Source organism: Patella vulgata, chromosome 2 (genome assembly GCF_932274485.2).
Source record: "Patella vulgata chromosome 2, xgPatVulg1.2, whole genome shotgun sequence".
Taxonomy (NCBI): Eukaryota; Metazoa; Mollusca; class Gastropoda; family Patellidae; genus Patella; species Patella vulgata.
In genome coordinates this window covers 47,633,109-47,651,925 of record NC_065880.2, presented here as the reverse complement: position 1 = coordinate 47,651,925, position 18,817 = coordinate 47,633,109, and the positions used below count along the sequence as shown (strand labels likewise).

The 18,817-nt window shown below is 33.2% G+C and overlaps 3 protein-coding genes across 6 annotated transcripts in view; 1 reads left to right on the top strand and 2 right to left on the bottom strand.

Moving 5' to 3' along the window:
• Nucleotides 1–80: 80 nt before the first annotated feature.
• On the bottom strand, nt 81–11,505 carry LOC126809495 (pyridine nucleotide-disulfide oxidoreductase domain-containing protein 1). Of its 2 annotated transcripts, none has more exons than XM_056098427.1 (14): nt 11,255–11,505; nt 8,771–8,851; nt 7,486–7,605; nt 6,991–7,113; nt 6,193–6,249; nt 5,952–6,025; nt 5,483–5,643; nt 5,291–5,376; nt 4,713–4,830; nt 4,440–4,552; nt 3,023–3,145; nt 1,840–1,977; nt 1,424–1,496; nt 81–1,003 (listed from the first exon to the last, which is right to left on the bottom strand). In XM_056098427.1, the coding sequence occupies exons 1-14, from the start codon at nt 11,318–11,320 to the stop codon at nt 828–830; spliced, it is 1,509 nt and encodes a 502-aa protein (XP_055954402.1). In that variant the 5' UTR covers nt 11,321–11,505; the 3' UTR covers nt 81–827. The 2 variants fall into 2 exon arrangements, with proteins under 2 accessions (XP_055954402.1, XP_055954403.1); XM_056098428.1 differs by having other exon boundaries at nt 82–1,003; nt 7,042–7,113.
• Nucleotides 11,506–11,918: 413 nt separating this feature from the next.
• On the bottom strand, nt 11,919–13,275 carry LOC126809800 (enoyl-[acyl-carrier-protein] reductase, mitochondrial-like). Its single transcript, XM_050534582.2, has one exon. The coding sequence runs from the start codon at nt 13,260–13,262 to the stop codon at nt 12,075–12,077; it is 1,188 nt and encodes a 395-aa protein (XP_050390539.1). The 5' UTR covers nt 13,263–13,275; the 3' UTR covers nt 11,919–12,074.
• Nucleotides 13,276–13,542: 267 nt separating this feature from the next.
• Nucleotides 13,543–18,817, top strand: part of LOC126810359 (sperm-associated antigen 17) — a 33,600-nt gene continuing 28,325 nt past the window's right edge. For 2 of the 3 annotated variants that reach the window (XM_050535366.2, XM_050535365.2), the window contains exons 1-4: nt 13,543–13,716; nt 16,526–16,666; nt 18,371–18,562; nt 18,720–18,740. In XM_050535366.2, coding sequence (XP_050391323.1) covers nt 13,624–13,716; nt 16,526–16,666; nt 18,371–18,562; nt 18,720–18,740 — 447 coding nt within the window. In that variant the 5' untranslated portion in view covers nt 13,543–13,623. The remainder of the gene's footprint in view (nt 13,717–16,525; nt 16,667–18,370; nt 18,563–18,719; nt 18,741–18,817) is intronic. The other variant, XM_050535367.2, reaches the window with a different exon arrangement.

Below are 18,817 nucleotides of genomic sequence, written 5' to 3'. Positions count from 1 at the left end.
CATGTATCTGAACTGGAGGCAAGATTGGAACTTAAGGAAAACACGACAAACACAATAAATTCATTTTTAAGAAAACGTTTAAAATGAGCCCAAGTGATGAGGACATAGAACTAAAGGAAAATTGTATATATTTGACTGAAACTGTATTCAGACATTTTCAATCTGTGCTACTTCATATAGACCTACATTATGCTCTAATACCATGCAGTTTCTGATATGAAATTGCAGTAGAATGATTTACCCAAACATGCCATTATTTCAACATGTATAATAATAATTTATATCTATATTTGATAATATACTGTTCTTTATGCCAAATTGGCATTTTAATTTAAAATTCGTAATGTCTTTGTTTCACAAATGCCCCCCAAAGTGATATTTCTAAGCAAGCGATTTCGTGCAATACAAAAGTTATGTCCCATGGTTACAACTTCTAAACTTGCTTGAGAATCGCATTCTGAGGGGCTTTTTTGACACAAAAACGCTACGATTGTAAATTAAAAATGACAATTTAGAATAAAGAACGGTATATTATCAAATATCGATAAAAAATTATTGTCTTTTTTAAGTTGAAATAATGATTGATTTGGGTGCATTTTGTGTAAATCATGCTACCCATGAAATTGTGATCTCTATATATGGCTAGTCCTAACTAGCCAATCAATTAAGCTGTCTTTTCAGTTCATTCAACCTGGCTTTATATACATTTAAATTACAGTTTATTATCACAAAATAAAAACTACAGACAAGATGTATTTGATGTTTTGTTTTTAAAAAAAATGATTTTTATTTACATGTCAAGAAATAAATGATATTATTGATATTTTTCAGTCAAAGAAATCTTCTATGTCTATATTTGGATCTAAAAGATGTTCTTTGAATGAAGTAAGATCTATTTTATTTAAAATTAAATTTTCAAATGTCTCTTCTAGATCTGTTTCACCAATAAGAACAGCACCTTGTAAATGTCCATCTTGTATAATTGCTTTTACATATTCTACACCTGAATAAAAGTAAGACAAATAAATAAAGGTTTAATTATCTAAATTATAAAGATGTATTGAACCAGTCAGTGTAATTGTTTAATTGTCTGTGTCTTTTCAACTCCTAAGAGTTCTGTATAAGATGCACTGATATGCCAAGGTTGATACCTGAACACCATGAATGCGCCACATTGTGTTAATACCAGAGCCACTAGAGGCAGCATTGTGACAAGAGTCAAGAAGGATCCCACAAGCAGAAATTCAGAGGCTTTTTTCCTCCATGCGGCAACATATCACTGTAAAGTAATATTGTTATGGTCTCCATGGATTATTGTTGATTTTCTTCTGTCAATATATTTCTAGACTACAATCATGCAAAAATCACATTTCAGCTGCATTAAGTAATCAGTAGTGCAATATAGTTTTTATTTAACCATTACCTTCTGTAAAACGTAATAATATTTCTTGACCTTCGCCTAAACCTTGTCCATTAAATTTACCTAATAATATCACCTGAAACAATACATTAATAAAAAGTAGAGTATAAATTCTAAAATATACTAGGTGATGGAAATATTAAATTGTATTTTATAACCAATGGCAAAGAGAGAAACTTGTATAAGTCAATTTTGTCACTCTTATAATTTTATGAAAGACTATAAACCAAAGAGATAGATAATCTTCTACACAGAAACCATTACAAACTGAACCTAACCTTTCGGACTTACCCTAAATGTCATTCATCAAAGGGCTAGGAAGAGAATCAAATATTTCAAATTGGTTTCCAACATCAGTTTTTTAGTAATGATCAAATCTACACAATTAAATTATAGTTAGTTCTTTATATATAATATACCTTGTAGTTAAAAAATTTAGTCATATGAGTAAACAATTCAAAACAAAAATCTAATGTGACATCTTCATTGGATAATGATGCCACCATTGCCTTGGCTGCATAACACCCCATCTGTCTTGCTTGAGACCATAACCTCATCTGAAAGTAATCAATAAGTCCTCATTAGAAATAAATCTATTTGTAAGCCATTACTAGATTAGTGTTTCTAGAAGGCATCTTAAAGTACCAATAATATTTCTGATGTATAGTTTATTCTACCAGTACTCATGGTTGAATGATTAGCTTATTATATAAATTATTTTTTTCTATTATTTTATTTTCTGTCAAAAATGAGTTTGGACACAATTTCAATAACTGTAGATAAGACTATAAATAATCCCTGACCTAAAGCCAATCATTCATAACAGAGCCCTCAAGCCTAGAACTCGATTGATGATGGAAATTTTGAGGAATGACACATAAATTAGTTTACAGTTATCCACTTTCAAATAACTGTTTTGTCCTTGACAGACATGGAAGTCAGGGACCTTTTGTTATGGACTTGTTATTATAAGAATTGTTGCAAGGCAACGAAACATACGCCCACAGCAGCTAAATCATCCGAGTGGTCGACAAGGATTGTCGCATATTTATTCTTTTGTAGGTAATTGGGGGCATTTACAAGACAATTCCATACCGATCAGATTATAATTTTTGTAGTTCACAAGGTTCTACAAAATGAAACAAGGGCCATAACTCTAGACGTAATAAATGGAAATTCCTGAAATTCAACAGGCTTCTTCGTTTCACTAATTTAAATAATGCATATAAATTTCACAAAGATCGAATGATAACTTTTGGTGTTAGAGTGTTCACAAGGTTAAACAAAGTGAACAAGGGCCATAACTTCTTGGTATTACTAATTTAAATAATGCATATAAATTTCACAAAGATCGGATGTTAACTTTTCGCCTTAGAGCATTCACAAGGTTCAACAAAGTGAAACAAGGGCCATAACTCTAGACGTAATAAACGGAAATTGCAGAAATTCAATAGTCTTCTTCATCTCACTAATGTAAACAACATAATGAATTTTAAAACAATCCGATAATAACTTTTGACGTTCACAAGAAATTGTGGACGACGGACGGACGGACAGGGGCGACGGCAATATACACCCACATAACCAGGAATAACAACCTACCTGTATCCAATGTGGTGCTGGTATCCAACTAGCTGTACATATATCACCAGCAGCAAATACATCTTTAACATTAGTCTCCATTTTATCATTCACTTTTATTCCTCCATCTTCACCTATCTCAAACTAAAGATGAAATAAATAAATAATAATAAATGATTTTATTGATTAAATATGGTTATTCAAGATAGAATTTGGTCAAACTGTCAGATGACACATTTTAATTTATCGCCCATTAATTTTTTTCAAAAGTATCAAGCAATCAAACTGATTATCAACTATACACTAAGTTTCATCACTCTCTATCAGATAGAATCAAAGTTATCTTGTGATAAAGCATTGACCAATGAAATTTCTTAGCTCTGCTTATCTTTAGCTCAAAATCTTAATCATTGAACTCAGTCAAGACATTCACCTAATGGACATCTACATCAAGTTTAAACATTCTACCTCAATTAAAAGCAGGGTTGTTATGTACCAAATTCTTGACAAATCAAACAGCTTATCTCTCCTTAGCTTAAGCAGAAAATTCTCACCATCGAACTTAGTCAAGATAATGATATAATGAATCTATACTCGGAGTTTCATCACCCTTTTAATTATAACCAAAGTTATTGTGCCCCAAAGCATCAACCAATCAGATTGCTTATCTCTGCTTACCGTAAGCAAACAATGTTTATCATCGAACTAGATCAAGGCATTCACCTAATCAATTAGAAGGAGAGTTACTCTGTTCCAAAGTCTTGGCCAATCAAATTGCTTATCGCTCTGAATACCTGAGCAGAAAGTGCTCATTATTGAACTAAGTCAAGGTATTGACTAAAGTTATCGTGTCCCAAAGCATCAACCAATCAAATTGGTTATCTCTGCTTACCCTAAGCAGAAAATTCTAATCTTCGAACTCCATCAAGGCATTCACCTAATAAACACCTACGCCAAGTGTGAACATTCTAGCTCAATTAGAATTAGAATGAGAGTTATGGTGTTCCAAAGTCTCGACCAATCAAATTGCTTATCGCTCTGCTTACCCCTGAGCCGAAAATGCTCATTATCGAACCAATCAAATTGCTTATCTCTGCTTACCCTAAGCAGAAAATGCTCATCTTCGAACTCCATTGACCTAATAAACACCTATACCAAGTTTGAACATTCTAGCTCAATTAGAAGGAGAGTTATGTCCCCAACAGTGTGACGGATAGATGGACGGACAGACAGACCCATTTTAAGGCGGGGGGCAATAAATTAGATGATAAGTTTAGCCTCTAAAGCATCCACAATATTTCTCAAATCGATCAAGGGCCATAACAACAGCAGTAATTAGTGGAATTCATGGAAAATCAATAGGTTCTTGGATAAAGCGATAATGTTTCTTTAAGCTGTATAGTTGTTTGAAAATACATGTATTATATATAACACCTACATTATTATTTCCTGAGAATTGATGACTATTTGGAACAACACCTGTAGCACTGACAATAAAATCAGCACCATATATTTTACCATTGGTTAGTTCTACACATACTGGCCAATCATCTGAAAACAACAATTGTAGTGGTACATAATAAATAAGTCATATATAAGACATTGTTTTTTTAGTTCTAAGTTTAAATGATGCAAATAAAATTACAGATTCAAATATTTTAAGGAAGACAATCAGTTTCATCATATACAGGCAAGTAAAATTCACACAAACCTGTAATTTGTTCAAATATGGATGGATTTTCAATTTTTTTACCATTAGTTTTTATTTCGTCTAATTTAAATATATTTACCATTTCTACACTATATTCTATATGAACTTTATGTGATCCCTGGAAGAAAAATATATCAGGTCTAGATATAAACTGTAAAATAAAGTTTGCATGACATTTAAAGAGGCACAAGTACTTTGAAAATCTTTGCCAGTTGGTAACAACAAAATAAAAACACAGCCTGTACAAGGTACAATCATGTTAAGACATTGTCCAATGATTTATTTATAAACTCAATGAAGTCTCATGCAAAACCAATGAGAGATTTTGTTAAGTGTAGAAAAAAATGGAAACAAGAAAGACAAAGCATAAAGATATAATTTAATTTGATTGATGGATGCTTGTGCAATCAAAATACTGTACTATGCCAGTACTTGGATTTTTCTATAACCAGTTGAGTTTAAGCTTACTTTGAATAGAAGATGATAACATTTATTTTCTTGTTCAAAGTTAGAATTCCTCTTTCATTAAGTTAAAAAAGACATTTTCAAATCACTGTCAATGAAATAATGATACTTACCTGCTGATTTCCTACCATATCACAATTAACTGACCAATCAGGACCAAGAGCTCCTCCAGTCACATTTTTGGGTCTGCTGACATCATCTAAAGAAATGAAAGATCTTGACTGTTGAGGAAATAATTTCCAAAAAATGAGAAACCATTTTCTTAGTTGTAAATTTGATAAAAAATTAAAAAAAATTACTCTTGCCTTCTTCAGTATACTTGTGACGTTTTAATGTTTTTTTTGTTTCTGTTTTTTCTTTATTTACACATGGTAGAAAGAACTGAGCAGCTCCAGCATCAACAAATGCACTAGATATTGATTTATCTTTTATAGCCCATATTACTTCACACCCTTCAACTTCATATCTGAAATCATAAAGAAAAACCTAAAAATTTAAATACGAGGGGATTTATTCAATAAACAAATATTGTCAGTTAAATGTAATGGTCTGGAAAGCGTAAGCATGTGATGTATTGACCATAACACATGTCATAACTTATATCTCAGTTTAGTTTTACTTTCAATTTTAGCAGTAGCTTTTACATATTTTTATATAACTACATAGGTATTGGTAGTGATAATTGATTGTTTTTTAGCAATCATTCATCAATCTTTATCCAATTAGATGACTAAAAGTCCAGCAGTTGTGAGTAACATCTAGTAATAAACTTACACTAATTCAGTAGCTATCCCTCCATTTCCTATAACGATTATTCTTCTAGCATTTTTTAACTTTTTCTGAAATTCCTAAACATACAAATATTTGAATTACAATTTTCAAATACAAACTTGAAGACTAACATTATTTTTTGTGTTGAAAAAAAAAACATTCAAAGAATTTCTAGTTCATACACATTCACTAACAAATTAATGAAATTATAATAAAAATATTTGTATGTAAATAATAATTGTACCTGTACACTCTCTGTATCTCTAATACCTAGAACAAAGGGATTATCTTCAACAATTACCTGTAAAATACCATCAATAAAATACATCTATTTTGCATAAAGAGTCATTTTCCAGTACTGTCAGTAAAAAAAACAAGCAAACAGTGAGGCAAGGGCCGAAGAGGCTGATGTCATCCAACCCAAAATAAATATAATGACATATATTATTTAAATATATATTATGCAAGAGCTAAATCTGCCAATTGCAGGTCTTTCTTTGGGCCTGAAATGTTATATAAACTATTAATTAGACATTTATTAACACAAAAAGACCTTAATCAGCTCTTGTTGCCATCTTATGTGTTGGATTTTCACTGGAATTGAATCCGATTTGCTGCTCAACATTAATTGATGATTGAATCCAAAAATGGATAATCAAGATTTAAGACTAGGTTTTTTTATCGTACCAACTTTATTAATGATGCTCAAGGCTAGGCCTAATTTTCAAACGCCAATATCTTGGTTCAGAGTGGAGCAATTTGACTGAAATTTTTAGCATATTCCCTTTACATTACCTACTTTTTACCTATTATAGTGACAACTGCCAGCTCTTTATCTAATCTTCCATAATACCCCTTTAATTAACTGCTCATTTATTTTTTTATAAAGCATCTAGCAATCAAATAACATTTAATATCGTGTTGAAAATGATTAATGCCAATTTAACAATTTACTATTTCTTAGTCTCTGGAAAAAAACTGATTACTGTTTTGTTTGAGTTAATTAAAAGTTCTATATGTGAATATAATAAACACATTTTACCAAGAACCAATGAATACATGTCTGGTAGGTCCTAAACACATTTCCACTTACTTTAGGTCTACCACCAGTACATATGCACACTTTCTTATATCCTACACTAGTTCCATCAGATGTTTTTAATATCTTAAAATAGAAAACAATTCTTTAGTAATTCTGACTATTGTTGCATAAAACAGCTCCTTGTTTGCCACACTGTATGTAATATTAAATTCTTTATATCTTTTAAATTACTTTTACATATTAATGAATCCAGTTTTTGAAAGAAATGAAATGCAACAGGGTTTAACATCCCACTTCATTGTTGAATGAAAAATAAAGATCTATAGAGCTTCTATACAGCATGAGGTGTGAATAATACTTGTATACAATGGTCATAATTAGCTTTAACATGAGTGTGTCTGTTCCTTCTGGTGAAAAATTCACATTCTAATTCCAAAATACCACCATTAATTTAATCCACAATTTTATCCCACATAATAATTTTCTTTTACTTACATGATTTTCAGAATCTAGTATAGCCACAACTGCATGTATAACTTGGACATTAGGAAGCGTACTTTCTAAATATGACTTTGGCTTTTCTTCCACATCAAAACTCTCAATTCTTTCTGATACCTAAAATTTAAACATAGGTAGGTGCCTATCAGACCCCATTATACTCCCAACGGCGGCAATGTCCCGAGCTTTAAAAGTTAAAATGTGAACCAAAAGGTAATTCTACGTTAAGATTAATTAAAAACTGTTGAAATTTGATATGGTTATTTCTTAGGCAAAAATAAGTAATAGTTTAAACAATTCTATTGAGATCTCTTAAATATTCTCTTGCTTGTATGCTGTTCATAAGATGTTATAAATTTGAAATTAAATGGGGAATAACGCTGCGGTTTGCGAATGAAACATTTGGAATTTCAAAGGGTTATTCCTAAGGCTCCGGGAGCCACGGTGGCTAGGTGATTAAGACGCTAGCTCACTAGCCTGGAGGTCGGATGTTCGATCCCTGCATTGGCTGAGTAAGTTCATCAAGATTTTCCGACGTTGTTTCCCCTTGTCAGTGGTGCAGAACGGAGGGCCTGACAAGGACAGCTGTCTTGTCCTTTGGATGAGACGAAAAACCGAGGTCCTGTGTATACATTGGAATGCACGTAAAAGATCCCTTGGCAGTTGCAATTCGATATAAGAGTAGGCGATAGTGCCGCTGCCCGGGCAAAATTTCCCTCATAGCACACTGTATGACGTATGCCCGTCTTCATTAGCCCAGTATAGGAGCATAACAGTAGGACGTTAAACCCCATTTCATTTCCTAAGGCTCAAATTAGCAATACTACTAAGCTTTAAAAAATACCACCCTGTTACATATTCACAAGCTTTAAAAGAAATTTTGAAAATTCAACAGGATTCTTTCCTATATCTTAAACAACAACACAACTGGGTTTAAAACATTATTTCAATAATTATTTCCTGCAAGGTTTCATAAGGTTGTAGGCAAATGGGGAGAGCAATGTATTGATTGACTGGTTTTCACAAGAAATTGTGGCCAGACAAATAGATGCAGATAATGACAGTATATGTCCATACTCCATATCTAATGTGGGCATATAAAAAGATCAAAGCATCAAATTACAAAAACGTAATGAAAACTATACGTACATACTTCTAAATTATCTTTATATGGGTCATTCTGATATTCATTATTTTCATATAATTTTATGCACTTTTGTGCAGAATTTTTACCAGATCTATTTTCCTTGAACATAGCAGAAGTAGTACGATTAATTCTTACCTGTACTAAGTTTGTTACAGTTTTTATCAGAGAACTAGCTGTGATTAATACTATATTGGTATCTGGACTCAAATAAGATAACTAGATAAATAAAAAAATATAATGGTTTTCTCCAGTTTCATTGCACTAAACACACATGATATGTACCGTTTGATTAAATCTACATCAATTGTCTGTCTGTTTGTGTTTTCCTGAGTATGATGTTTTGTCCGTGTATTTGTTTTTGTGTAAATTTTGTGTGGTGCAGTCCCCCTGCACTTACTATTAAAATCACTGATTGTCATTTGCATTTTTCGGATAATATTTAAACAAAAGCAGATTAAAAAGAGATGCATCAAAAGATTTCAGCAAACATCATAGGTAGTTTTGGCTTGTGTTGATTATATACTAAGTCATCATATCTTTGTAAATTTCAAAAGGAATTGATCCATTTTTGGATGGATAGTCCGTTTGGTGATTCAACTTTCACAATAGTTATTGTAGTTTGCAAGGGATTAAGAATCCTGAAATGACCATCAGAGACCTTGTTATTTTAATCCTAGTATTAGGTTGACTGCAGTACATGTATGGTAGCTTTAGGCCTACTGATTAAAAAATATTATTTTCCACAGAGGTTTTAATTTTGAAATACAGTGTAAACAACAAATCCACCCAGGAAATATATCGAATTCAGAAAAATTAAAAATCTGAGATGTTTAGGAACCTGTCCATGGCTTAACCTAGCCCTTTTTATACGCCCACATTGAAATGTGGTCGTAAATTGTCGTCGCCCCCGTCCGTCCGTCTGTCGATCTGGCGTCCACAAGCAATTAGAGGCTAAAGTTAATATCCGATTGACTTTAAATTTAAACACAGTGTTTAAGGTCATGAGACGAAGAAGCCCAGTGTTTTTCAATGATTACCGATAATTACTACCAGAGTAATGGCCCATGATCACTTTGAAAAATCTTGTGGATGCTTTAGAGACCAAAGTTATCATCTGATTGACTTTAGATTGATACACAGAGTTTAGAGTTTAGGGTCTTGAGATGAATAAGTATATTGATTTTCAATGAATTTTGATAACTTGAACAGGTAAATCCATGATATCAAATGTTTCGTACACTAAACGTTAGCATGGGGCAGAACTAAAAGTCAAACAAATTCTAATGATTCTCTGACTCAGATTTTGGTGTATTATAAATGTTTCATTACCGACAATAGAAAAAATATGCGACATCTGTTGTTGACTGCTCGTACGACTTAGCTGCTGTGAGCGTATGTTTTGTTGCCTGGCAACCTATCTTTTTTTTTACTGTGGTGTGTATATGATACAGGTGTATTGGTACATCTTTAGCCCAGAAGTCTTATGTCACCACATATCATATGGCCAATATGGGGTAAATCTATTCTAGTGAATTTTTACAAATGACGTTACTTGTGCCACAGGATATAATATTATTGTATGACGTCAAAATCGCTACACTGCAGTGGTTTAAGTAGTACAATGTTCACAGTCAGTGAGTCAAGAGACGAGTGAGTCAAATGATGTGATAATTTTGAAAAGCTCCCAAGGTGTAGCCTTTCTACCTAAATTAACAAAATTCTTTTAAAAATCGAAATAAACCAGAAGTGTATATATTATTCAAATTATTGTGAAAAACAAGTTAAAATTCATAACGAAGTGTATATTTTGCCATCCGACGGTTCCTTAATTTATTTACTATTTAGCTGTCACTTCCGTTCGACATGCACAGATGTCGATTCCTGATATATTCCACTATTTTGGAATATTAAAAACAACTCGTCTTTCAAGTTCGGAGCAGAAGCACGATTTACGGGGAAAACATAAACCACTTACAGTCTAAGTACTTAAAAACCAAAATCCGCAGAAATGCGCTCTCAACCAAAATAGAATAATATTCTTAATGCTTTTCTACAATTTACATTTATTATCTTATTTTCTTTTACAAATAATTCTCCAGTTTCTACCATCAGAAATTAAGTATGGCTATTTGCTTCCTTATAAGAAACGGAGAAAGAAGGAATGTTAGACAAAGGACGAATAGAACAGACTGGTGATGTTGGTTTTGGGTTAGGGTAGGGTTGGGGTAGGATAATGGGTTAATATCAGCCGAGCGGCGAGCCGAGCCTTCAGCATTGCCAAAGCGAAAACTGCTAAGTCCAGAAATCAGACAACTGCGCATGTCAAACGGAAGTGACTAGTAATTAAAGTAAAGAACCGTCGGACAGCAAAATATACACTGCCTTTTCATAATTAAAAAATAATAAATTTTGGAGCTTATATGTATGCCATTGAAAGTATGTTGAAAATTACATTCAAAATAAAAAAGATTTTTGACCCTCCATGGCCATTATCTATTTTAAACCCAGCAACTGCCATATTACTTTGAACAAGACTATATACTGTATACTATTAATCGTGTAATAGTGCATCACAAACACAAGTATCTATCAGTACAATGTAAAAGAACAAATAATTACTGTTTCAGCACATGTTACACCACCAATACCCCCTCCAATAATTGCAAAGTCAGCTTTGAGATTCATTTCTATATGGATGTCTGTTTATTTTTCTTCATAAAACAATATAAATTTACTTATATTATTACTGTTGTGAAAGATAGATGACATGGCGGCTGACATCTTGAAAACAAGATGAGATAACCAATGAGGTAAAAATATAGTTGTCTCCCTTTAACTTATTTACTGAATTGAGATAAACGATTCCCTTCAAATCTAATTTATAACTGGAAAAGTAACCCTTTTATTTTACTCTACTGTGCGCACAGTAACATTTATTGTACAAATCATGAATGTCACAAACACAATAGAAAAGTAGTTCAATTGAAACAAAATATAAGTTTATTGCATAACATGCATAACAAATTAGTATAAGCTTGTCTATGTCTATACAAAGCTTTTTTCAAAACAAATGTAAGTTCATGTAGTTTGTCTATTTCTAATTTTTGTTTCTTTAATCATACAAAGTCATCTCTACACTTATACAAAACAATGTCTTTGTCAGCACTTTCATCAAAATCATGAATTATGTTTAATAATTGGAATTATTGGATATAGGAATAAAAACCAGAGAGCTTGCCGCAACTAAACCATAACGAGTGACATGACAAACCTAAGTAAATCATTAATCTTGTTATGTTTTATTCAAATACAACTGACATGATTTTGAAACCTCATTTAAACACTATTTCCCAACTAATAATTAAAATAGATTTCTCAGGAATAGTCTAACATTTCACATCTCAGATCACACTCAAAATAGAATCGCTAAATGTTGTTTTCACAGCATACTATTATCCATAACTAATATTTTCTTTTTTCCTTTAAAACCTTCCATTGATTCTGAAACTGCAGTTTTAAAATCTTTGATGTGAAACAAATCGGCCTCTGGGGGTTTTAATATGCCTTTGGCAATAAATTCACATAGTTCTTGGAACATATTTATTTTTATTGGGCTATGCAAATTTTCTTTCATCCAATCTGTATTCCAGTAGCCATAGGCTTTAATTCTATTAAAGATAGTGGGTCCTGTTGGTATCATAACAGGTCTTCTCGACATCCCACCGTAAGTTACAATAACACCATCCTTCCCTAAACTTGCTACAAGATGAGCCGAGCTATCACCTCCCACGCAGTTTAATGCAAGCTTTGGTCTTTCTGGTATAGTTTTAATTATTTCTTTTAGGCCCCCTTGTTTCCTCTCATTCTCAGTTAAAACTATATCACCCCCTAAATCATGTAAAAAGTTCACAAGTTCATCTTTTTGTGGCCTATCTCTTATGATATTTATTGTTTTAATTCCCCAGTGTTTAGCCAGCTGAATTACACACTGTCCAACTGCACTGTTGGCTCCATTTTGAATTAAAATGTCTCCAGGTTTAAGTTTTGCAAAGTCACATATCATTCTATATGCTGTGCAAGGATTAACTGCTAAAGTTGCAGCCCCAATGACTGGCATATCATTAGGTACTTTGATAACATTAGATGGTTCTGGTATCAAAAACTGTCTCCAAAGACCTGCAGCCAAGGAATCTGAACTTCGTGCTGCAATTGAGGAGATTACCCAATCACCGGGATGAAATCTCTCAACTGAGGGCCCAACTTCAATAATTTCTCCAACACCCTCATTACCACCTACACATGGTAAAGCTGGACGTATGTGGTATGTTCCCTCAATCATATTGATATCTGATGGATTAATTGGTGACATTAAAACTTTCACTAACATCTGATTTGGCCCTATTTTAGATGGCAATTGAACAGAAACTCCTTCTAAAACATTGTTTGGGTTCCCAAATTCATTAATAATAACTTGGTAGGATTCATTATAGTTATGACCCCTCGTGGAAGAAAATTTCCTGGACTTTTCATTGTGTCTTGCTTTTATATAAGTTAGCCTGTTTATGGTTTTGAAGCCAAAAATAGTTAACAATCGGTTTGACATTTGCTTGCACATGGGGGCTGCCATGTTTAATTTAGGATATGGGAGACAACTCTACTATTCTTCCCTTTTATATTGAAATATAAAATGAATAATTATATTCCGTGGATCATACGCTAACATACATTAAGAATATAACACATTATCAGATTAGCTACAATTTCGTAAAATCTGATATCTTACACTTTTGGAATTCAAACGATACTAAACAAAACATTAGTTCATTCGTGCAGGCTGGATTAACCGAGGCAATAAGAATATACTTAGTACGCATGTTCTATTTCCTAGCAACGGTATAACACAATGGCGGACCAGAAACAGTTTTAGTTATTACGAAGTCGTCCTGAAGAAAGACAAATCTTTAATGTCAAAATAGTCGAGTATTAGAATGTCAAAAGCAGGAAAACGTGTTAAAAGTGGCACTGCACCGAGTGGCGGATCTAAATGGGATAATGCATTACAAACAACCCCCCTAGAAGAGGTAGAAGTTTTATTTGCCATTCACCCGTTGGCCGGCTGTTTTTTTTTACAATAACAAAGTAAAAAAAAGACTTTACTAAAGTCATGAAAGTGACTATTTTTACGGAAAGAAGTTCCTGTAGGCTATTTTTACGGCTCTTCCTGTCGCCCCTGCACATCTGAAAAATATTCGCGTAAATTAAGGGATTATTCCGGTGCAGAGAACAGATGGAGAACGGGTTCTGGCAACTTCTGCTGGTCGGTGTTCAGCCAGTATATATAATGCATTCACGAACATGTCCTGTTCTGAAATCCCACACTACCTCGTTAGCTGGTGTGAGATGAGAATAAACATCTGACAAGAAAACAGCATCGTGAATGTATTTATTGATTTAAAAGTTTAATACCGTTCGAAAACTGCTTGTAGTATGTGGCCTATAGAAGTATCTAAGTAAAATAAAAGGCAATGTAATTCGGACCGAAAGAATTAAAAAGGAGTAAAACAAAGTCATTTATCAAAATTGTGCTTAATAGGGAAGTCATTTATGCATAATACAGTACTCATAAAGTTATAGTAATATTTAATTTATATGAATTTAATTCAACTTGTTTTAAAAGTTTGTCTGCTAATATTTAGTGTCTTGATTGGAATATCTACCTTTTCACTTTTCTTTCTAGTTACTTGAAAGACGTTAATATTGATTTTGGCGATGGTCAAGTGTATACCAATCTGATTAAAATACAGATCAATAACTTGTTTCATTTTTTTATACTTTCGATGGCCTGCTACATGAAGATCTGACCAGTTGTAACGGGAGGTCACTTCAAAGTTCATTTGCGCGACTTTTGACCCTATAAACGTTAGACATTTGATTAACCAATCAGCGTTGATGTTTCTAGAATTTCTAATGGGTTACCGGTACCTACCATGGATACCGTTCTATCATGTTCGAGACTCGTGAACATGTTATCGCGTTTTCCATCACCCACGAACCTGCACGAATGCTCTTTCGAATACACCCTAAAATAGTGCAGTTGTGCGTGAGTGGGTTAACCCGAGCCATAACCCTAAAAATAGCCCAAAGATTTTTGTCTATGGCACTGCCTTAAAAATAGCCCAAACTTTTTGTCTTTACACTAAGTACATCCAATTATTTTCCTGCTGTGTAGGAGCGATGGGAAGTGCTGTAAAAATAGCCTACAGGATATGTTTTACGGTTCCGTAAAAATAGCCACTTTGATTACATCATGTTATTAATTATTTAGAAACAAATAGCTCATTTATTAATGAAGCCTTGAAGGCCTACATCTTCTATTATGGGTCTCACCAACTATTAATAACAGCAAGCGTCAAATAAAATAACTTTATAAATTTTATGAATTGCCCGTGGCCGCGTAAGGCGCTAGCTCTCGATGTTTGGCAAAAAAGTCCTTAGTCAGTGGTACAGGACCAAAACTTATAAGCTGGTCTGAAATGTTTGACAATGATTTCTGTCAGTCAGAGGGACCGTAATAAGCTATTTCTCCAGGTACCAGATAATTCGTCCACATGCAAATTCGTCCACAGTTAAAGATACATTATGGGAGATTCGATAACGAGTTGGCAGTTCTCACTGTATAATAGTTAAAAACTAGATAATGTAAAGGCAATTTGCTGAAAATTTCATTCAAATTGATTCACTATGAACCGAGAACTAAGCGATTGAAATTTCTGCCTAGCCTCGATCATCATTACTAAAGTCATTACGATAAACAGCATAGTCTTGATTATCAATTTAATCATTAAATCGTGAAGGAAAGTTATGCAGTAAATCGGCTCATAATCCACTAAAGATCGTAGGCTAGTGATGCCATCTAGAGTTGATTATGGCCTGGATAGGTTAATTAATGTCTAATTAATAATTTAGATAACATTTCAGGCCTAAAGAAAGACCTGCAATAGACAGATTTAGCTCTTGCATAATGTATGTTTAAGTCATCCACAACCATTGGTTAAGTCGTCCACAAGATATTGATTGTCGTCCACAACTAATAGTTAGTTACATGTATGTTGTCCACAACTAGTGGATATGTCGTCCACAAGTAATAGTTGACTCATCATACACACGTTAATTGCATGGAATAAATAAGTTTTTCTTATCGGTTGTTTATAATTGTTTTATTTACGCAATAATCAATCAACTACTCCTTGACTGATCGTAGCCGAGATTAATTCACAGATATTTTTGTGATAAAGTAGCCTCATATTGTTTATTGATTAGCTTTATTTTTGACATAATGAACACATGGGACTGTATATGGTATATAATTCAGCATGTTCCTGAAGCCACCTCTGCCAGTTTTACAAAATCTGGATGTTGCTAGATTGCTTTACTTTATCTCTACAAAAGCGTCCTATCAGAGGTTGTGACACAAACAATAAACATGCTCAAATTAAATATAGCGACCTCCACGGAACCTTGACATTGAGAGAACCACTTGAACTTTGCATCTCGATTATCACAGGTAAACATTTTAGCTGGAAAGCACAAGACTTGGTATTCGCGATGATCAAGGAATCTGATAGGCTCTCAAGCTGGGTGAATACCATTCGAATTTATTGCCGAAATATCCAGGGTATTACGTGAAGGCCTTGATAAGGTGTACAGGGTTAAAGTGAGATCAATCCTTCTTTTGAAGATGATAATTCACAAGCATTGATTGGTTGAGAAATGATAGTGATCTATCGTTATCCATAGTCTGTTTGATATTTGTCGATGACTTTTCGTGTGGACAAGTTAACTGGCAATCATTTCTCCATTATTTCCTGTAATTTGAAAATTCCTTTTTAGGACCGTTGGAAAGCTAATATTACATTTGTTGTTGGAAATGCCCCTGAAGATTATTCACACATTAAATTACTTGGAAGTGCTGTTGCTGGTGGAACTAGAAAATTATTTAGTTTAATTTCAAAAAATGATCTTTATCAAGAGGTGAGTTAAAAAAAAAGCAACCCCAAAATCCTACAAATTAAAGATACTTTCTCGCAAACAAACTGTGATTTGATGATATATTTGGACCAAAAACACAATTCAAACTTATGTATCAAAACTGTACTCCAAATCCCTATCAAACCTTTGTATTTGTGGGTAGATTCTTCAAGCTTTAAGTCCAACCTCGTAGGTTTTCTCCGGGTCCTCCGGTTTCCTCCCACTGCTAAAGACCCCTACGCGCAAGCGAATTATGTAAATAAAATTAAACCATATATTAGTCCCGAAATGACCTAGTTTGTGTCGAGGGGACGTTAAACCCCATTTCTCTCTCTCTCAAGCTTTAAATAAACTGAAGTTAGAGGTCATGTCTGTCAACTCGCTTCTTCAGAATGTATATTTCATTACTTACTGTCCATTTACCATACATATTGAGGCCTAAGTATATTCTTAATTATTTTCTGTCAAATTCTTTTTCCGCCGTTTAATTGATGAGTCTGTTGTATGTTGACACCACTCAATGTTCCCAATACCTCCTAACCATTTCATCAAGAAATAACAACTGCTCCCTCGGTCAAGCTAGCACACAATAAGATGGCAGACAACAGTCGGTTTGTCAGTTAGTGATACCCTGACAATCCTGACATTCTCAGTGCTTGCCCCATGGGTGTTTTTCGGGTAATCCAGTATTTTCCTAGTAAGATTGGGTGTCTATACTTTCCAATTACCAAATCTGCCATACTTTTATTGGAAATAACCACCCGATAAATACTTTCGGGACAATTTATCTTTAACTCAACTCAGATGTATACTAGGGCTGTGTCGATAAAGTTCATTCTTGATACGTTAAGTATTAACTATATGGCCAACGGCTATACAATACAGTGACATCAAGATTTATGTCTATAATAGGCTGAAACTATACCCTGTTTTCTAACATATCTATTTTAAGCCCCGTCTACATATTCAAATTAAATCCAAAGAGAAAGCCAAAATAACTAACATTTATTATTTAGTTTTCTTGCCATGTACTATGCATGTACTAAAAAAATTATCAATGTAACAAGAAACTTGTTTTAAATGTTCCATATTATTTATATTATTAAAGTCAGTCTATACAATTATGCAACCTACATCCAATTTCATTTATGTGAATAAGGAGCAAAAATACTTATGGCCTATAAAATCTAAGACTATATAGATATTATTTATTTATTTGGTTCTACGTTTATATCGGTTTACATCTAGATGACTTAAGCCTAAAAGCAGGTTACCAATATCAGTATTATCTATAGTGTTCTGCACAAGGAATCGCCATTTTCGAACTTCGCTGGTTCGAAATTCTCCTGGCTTGGTTTCCCAAACGTAAGATGCCATGGCATCAAAAGTACAGGTGACAGTCTAAGCACTTCCAACTTCAAGACCTGTTTGTTTTCATAATCACATGACGAGGAGAGCTCTACACACAGCAGAAATTGTTCACAAAAAAAGGCACAGATTTCGAAGCAAAAAAATTTAAGGACTTATAGACTTAATAGGTTTCAAATTCTTTCTTAAAAGAAGAACATAGTTTTTCAACGATACAGCGATATTCCAACAATTTTTGTGTCTATTAATGAAGATTAAATTTCTATAGCTTAGGCTAGGTAACAGGCTCTGTTCACTACGATCATTAATGATTAAACCACTGCAACCAATTTCCTTCAGGTAAACGAGCTGGGTAATCCTAAAGCAAAGAAGACCAAAGAAGTTCCAGCTAATTTTGAAGTCTGTGAAGCCTGCAAATTACATTTGGATATTGGTGATGAAATTCCATTGCCATTGTTAGCTAAACTTATTAAATATAGACTTCTGACTATAAAAACTAAGGATCAAAAGAGACGAGAAATAGAAAAAAAGGTATGGGATACAATTTATGTTTGTAAAATAATCTTATTCAAATTTTCAAAAATTTGGTTAAGGTTATATATTATATTTTTAAGATTTTTCTAAATTCGTTTCTTCATATACATGTATCTTTACCATTTCAAATTGTATATTTATATTTTTCATCCAGGCTGCTTTGAAACCATCAGAGGTAAGATGACATGTTAGATGCGTTAACGATGTTTTGTTTCTTGTTTCTGTGAATTTCTTGCAAATTTGTTTGAATTT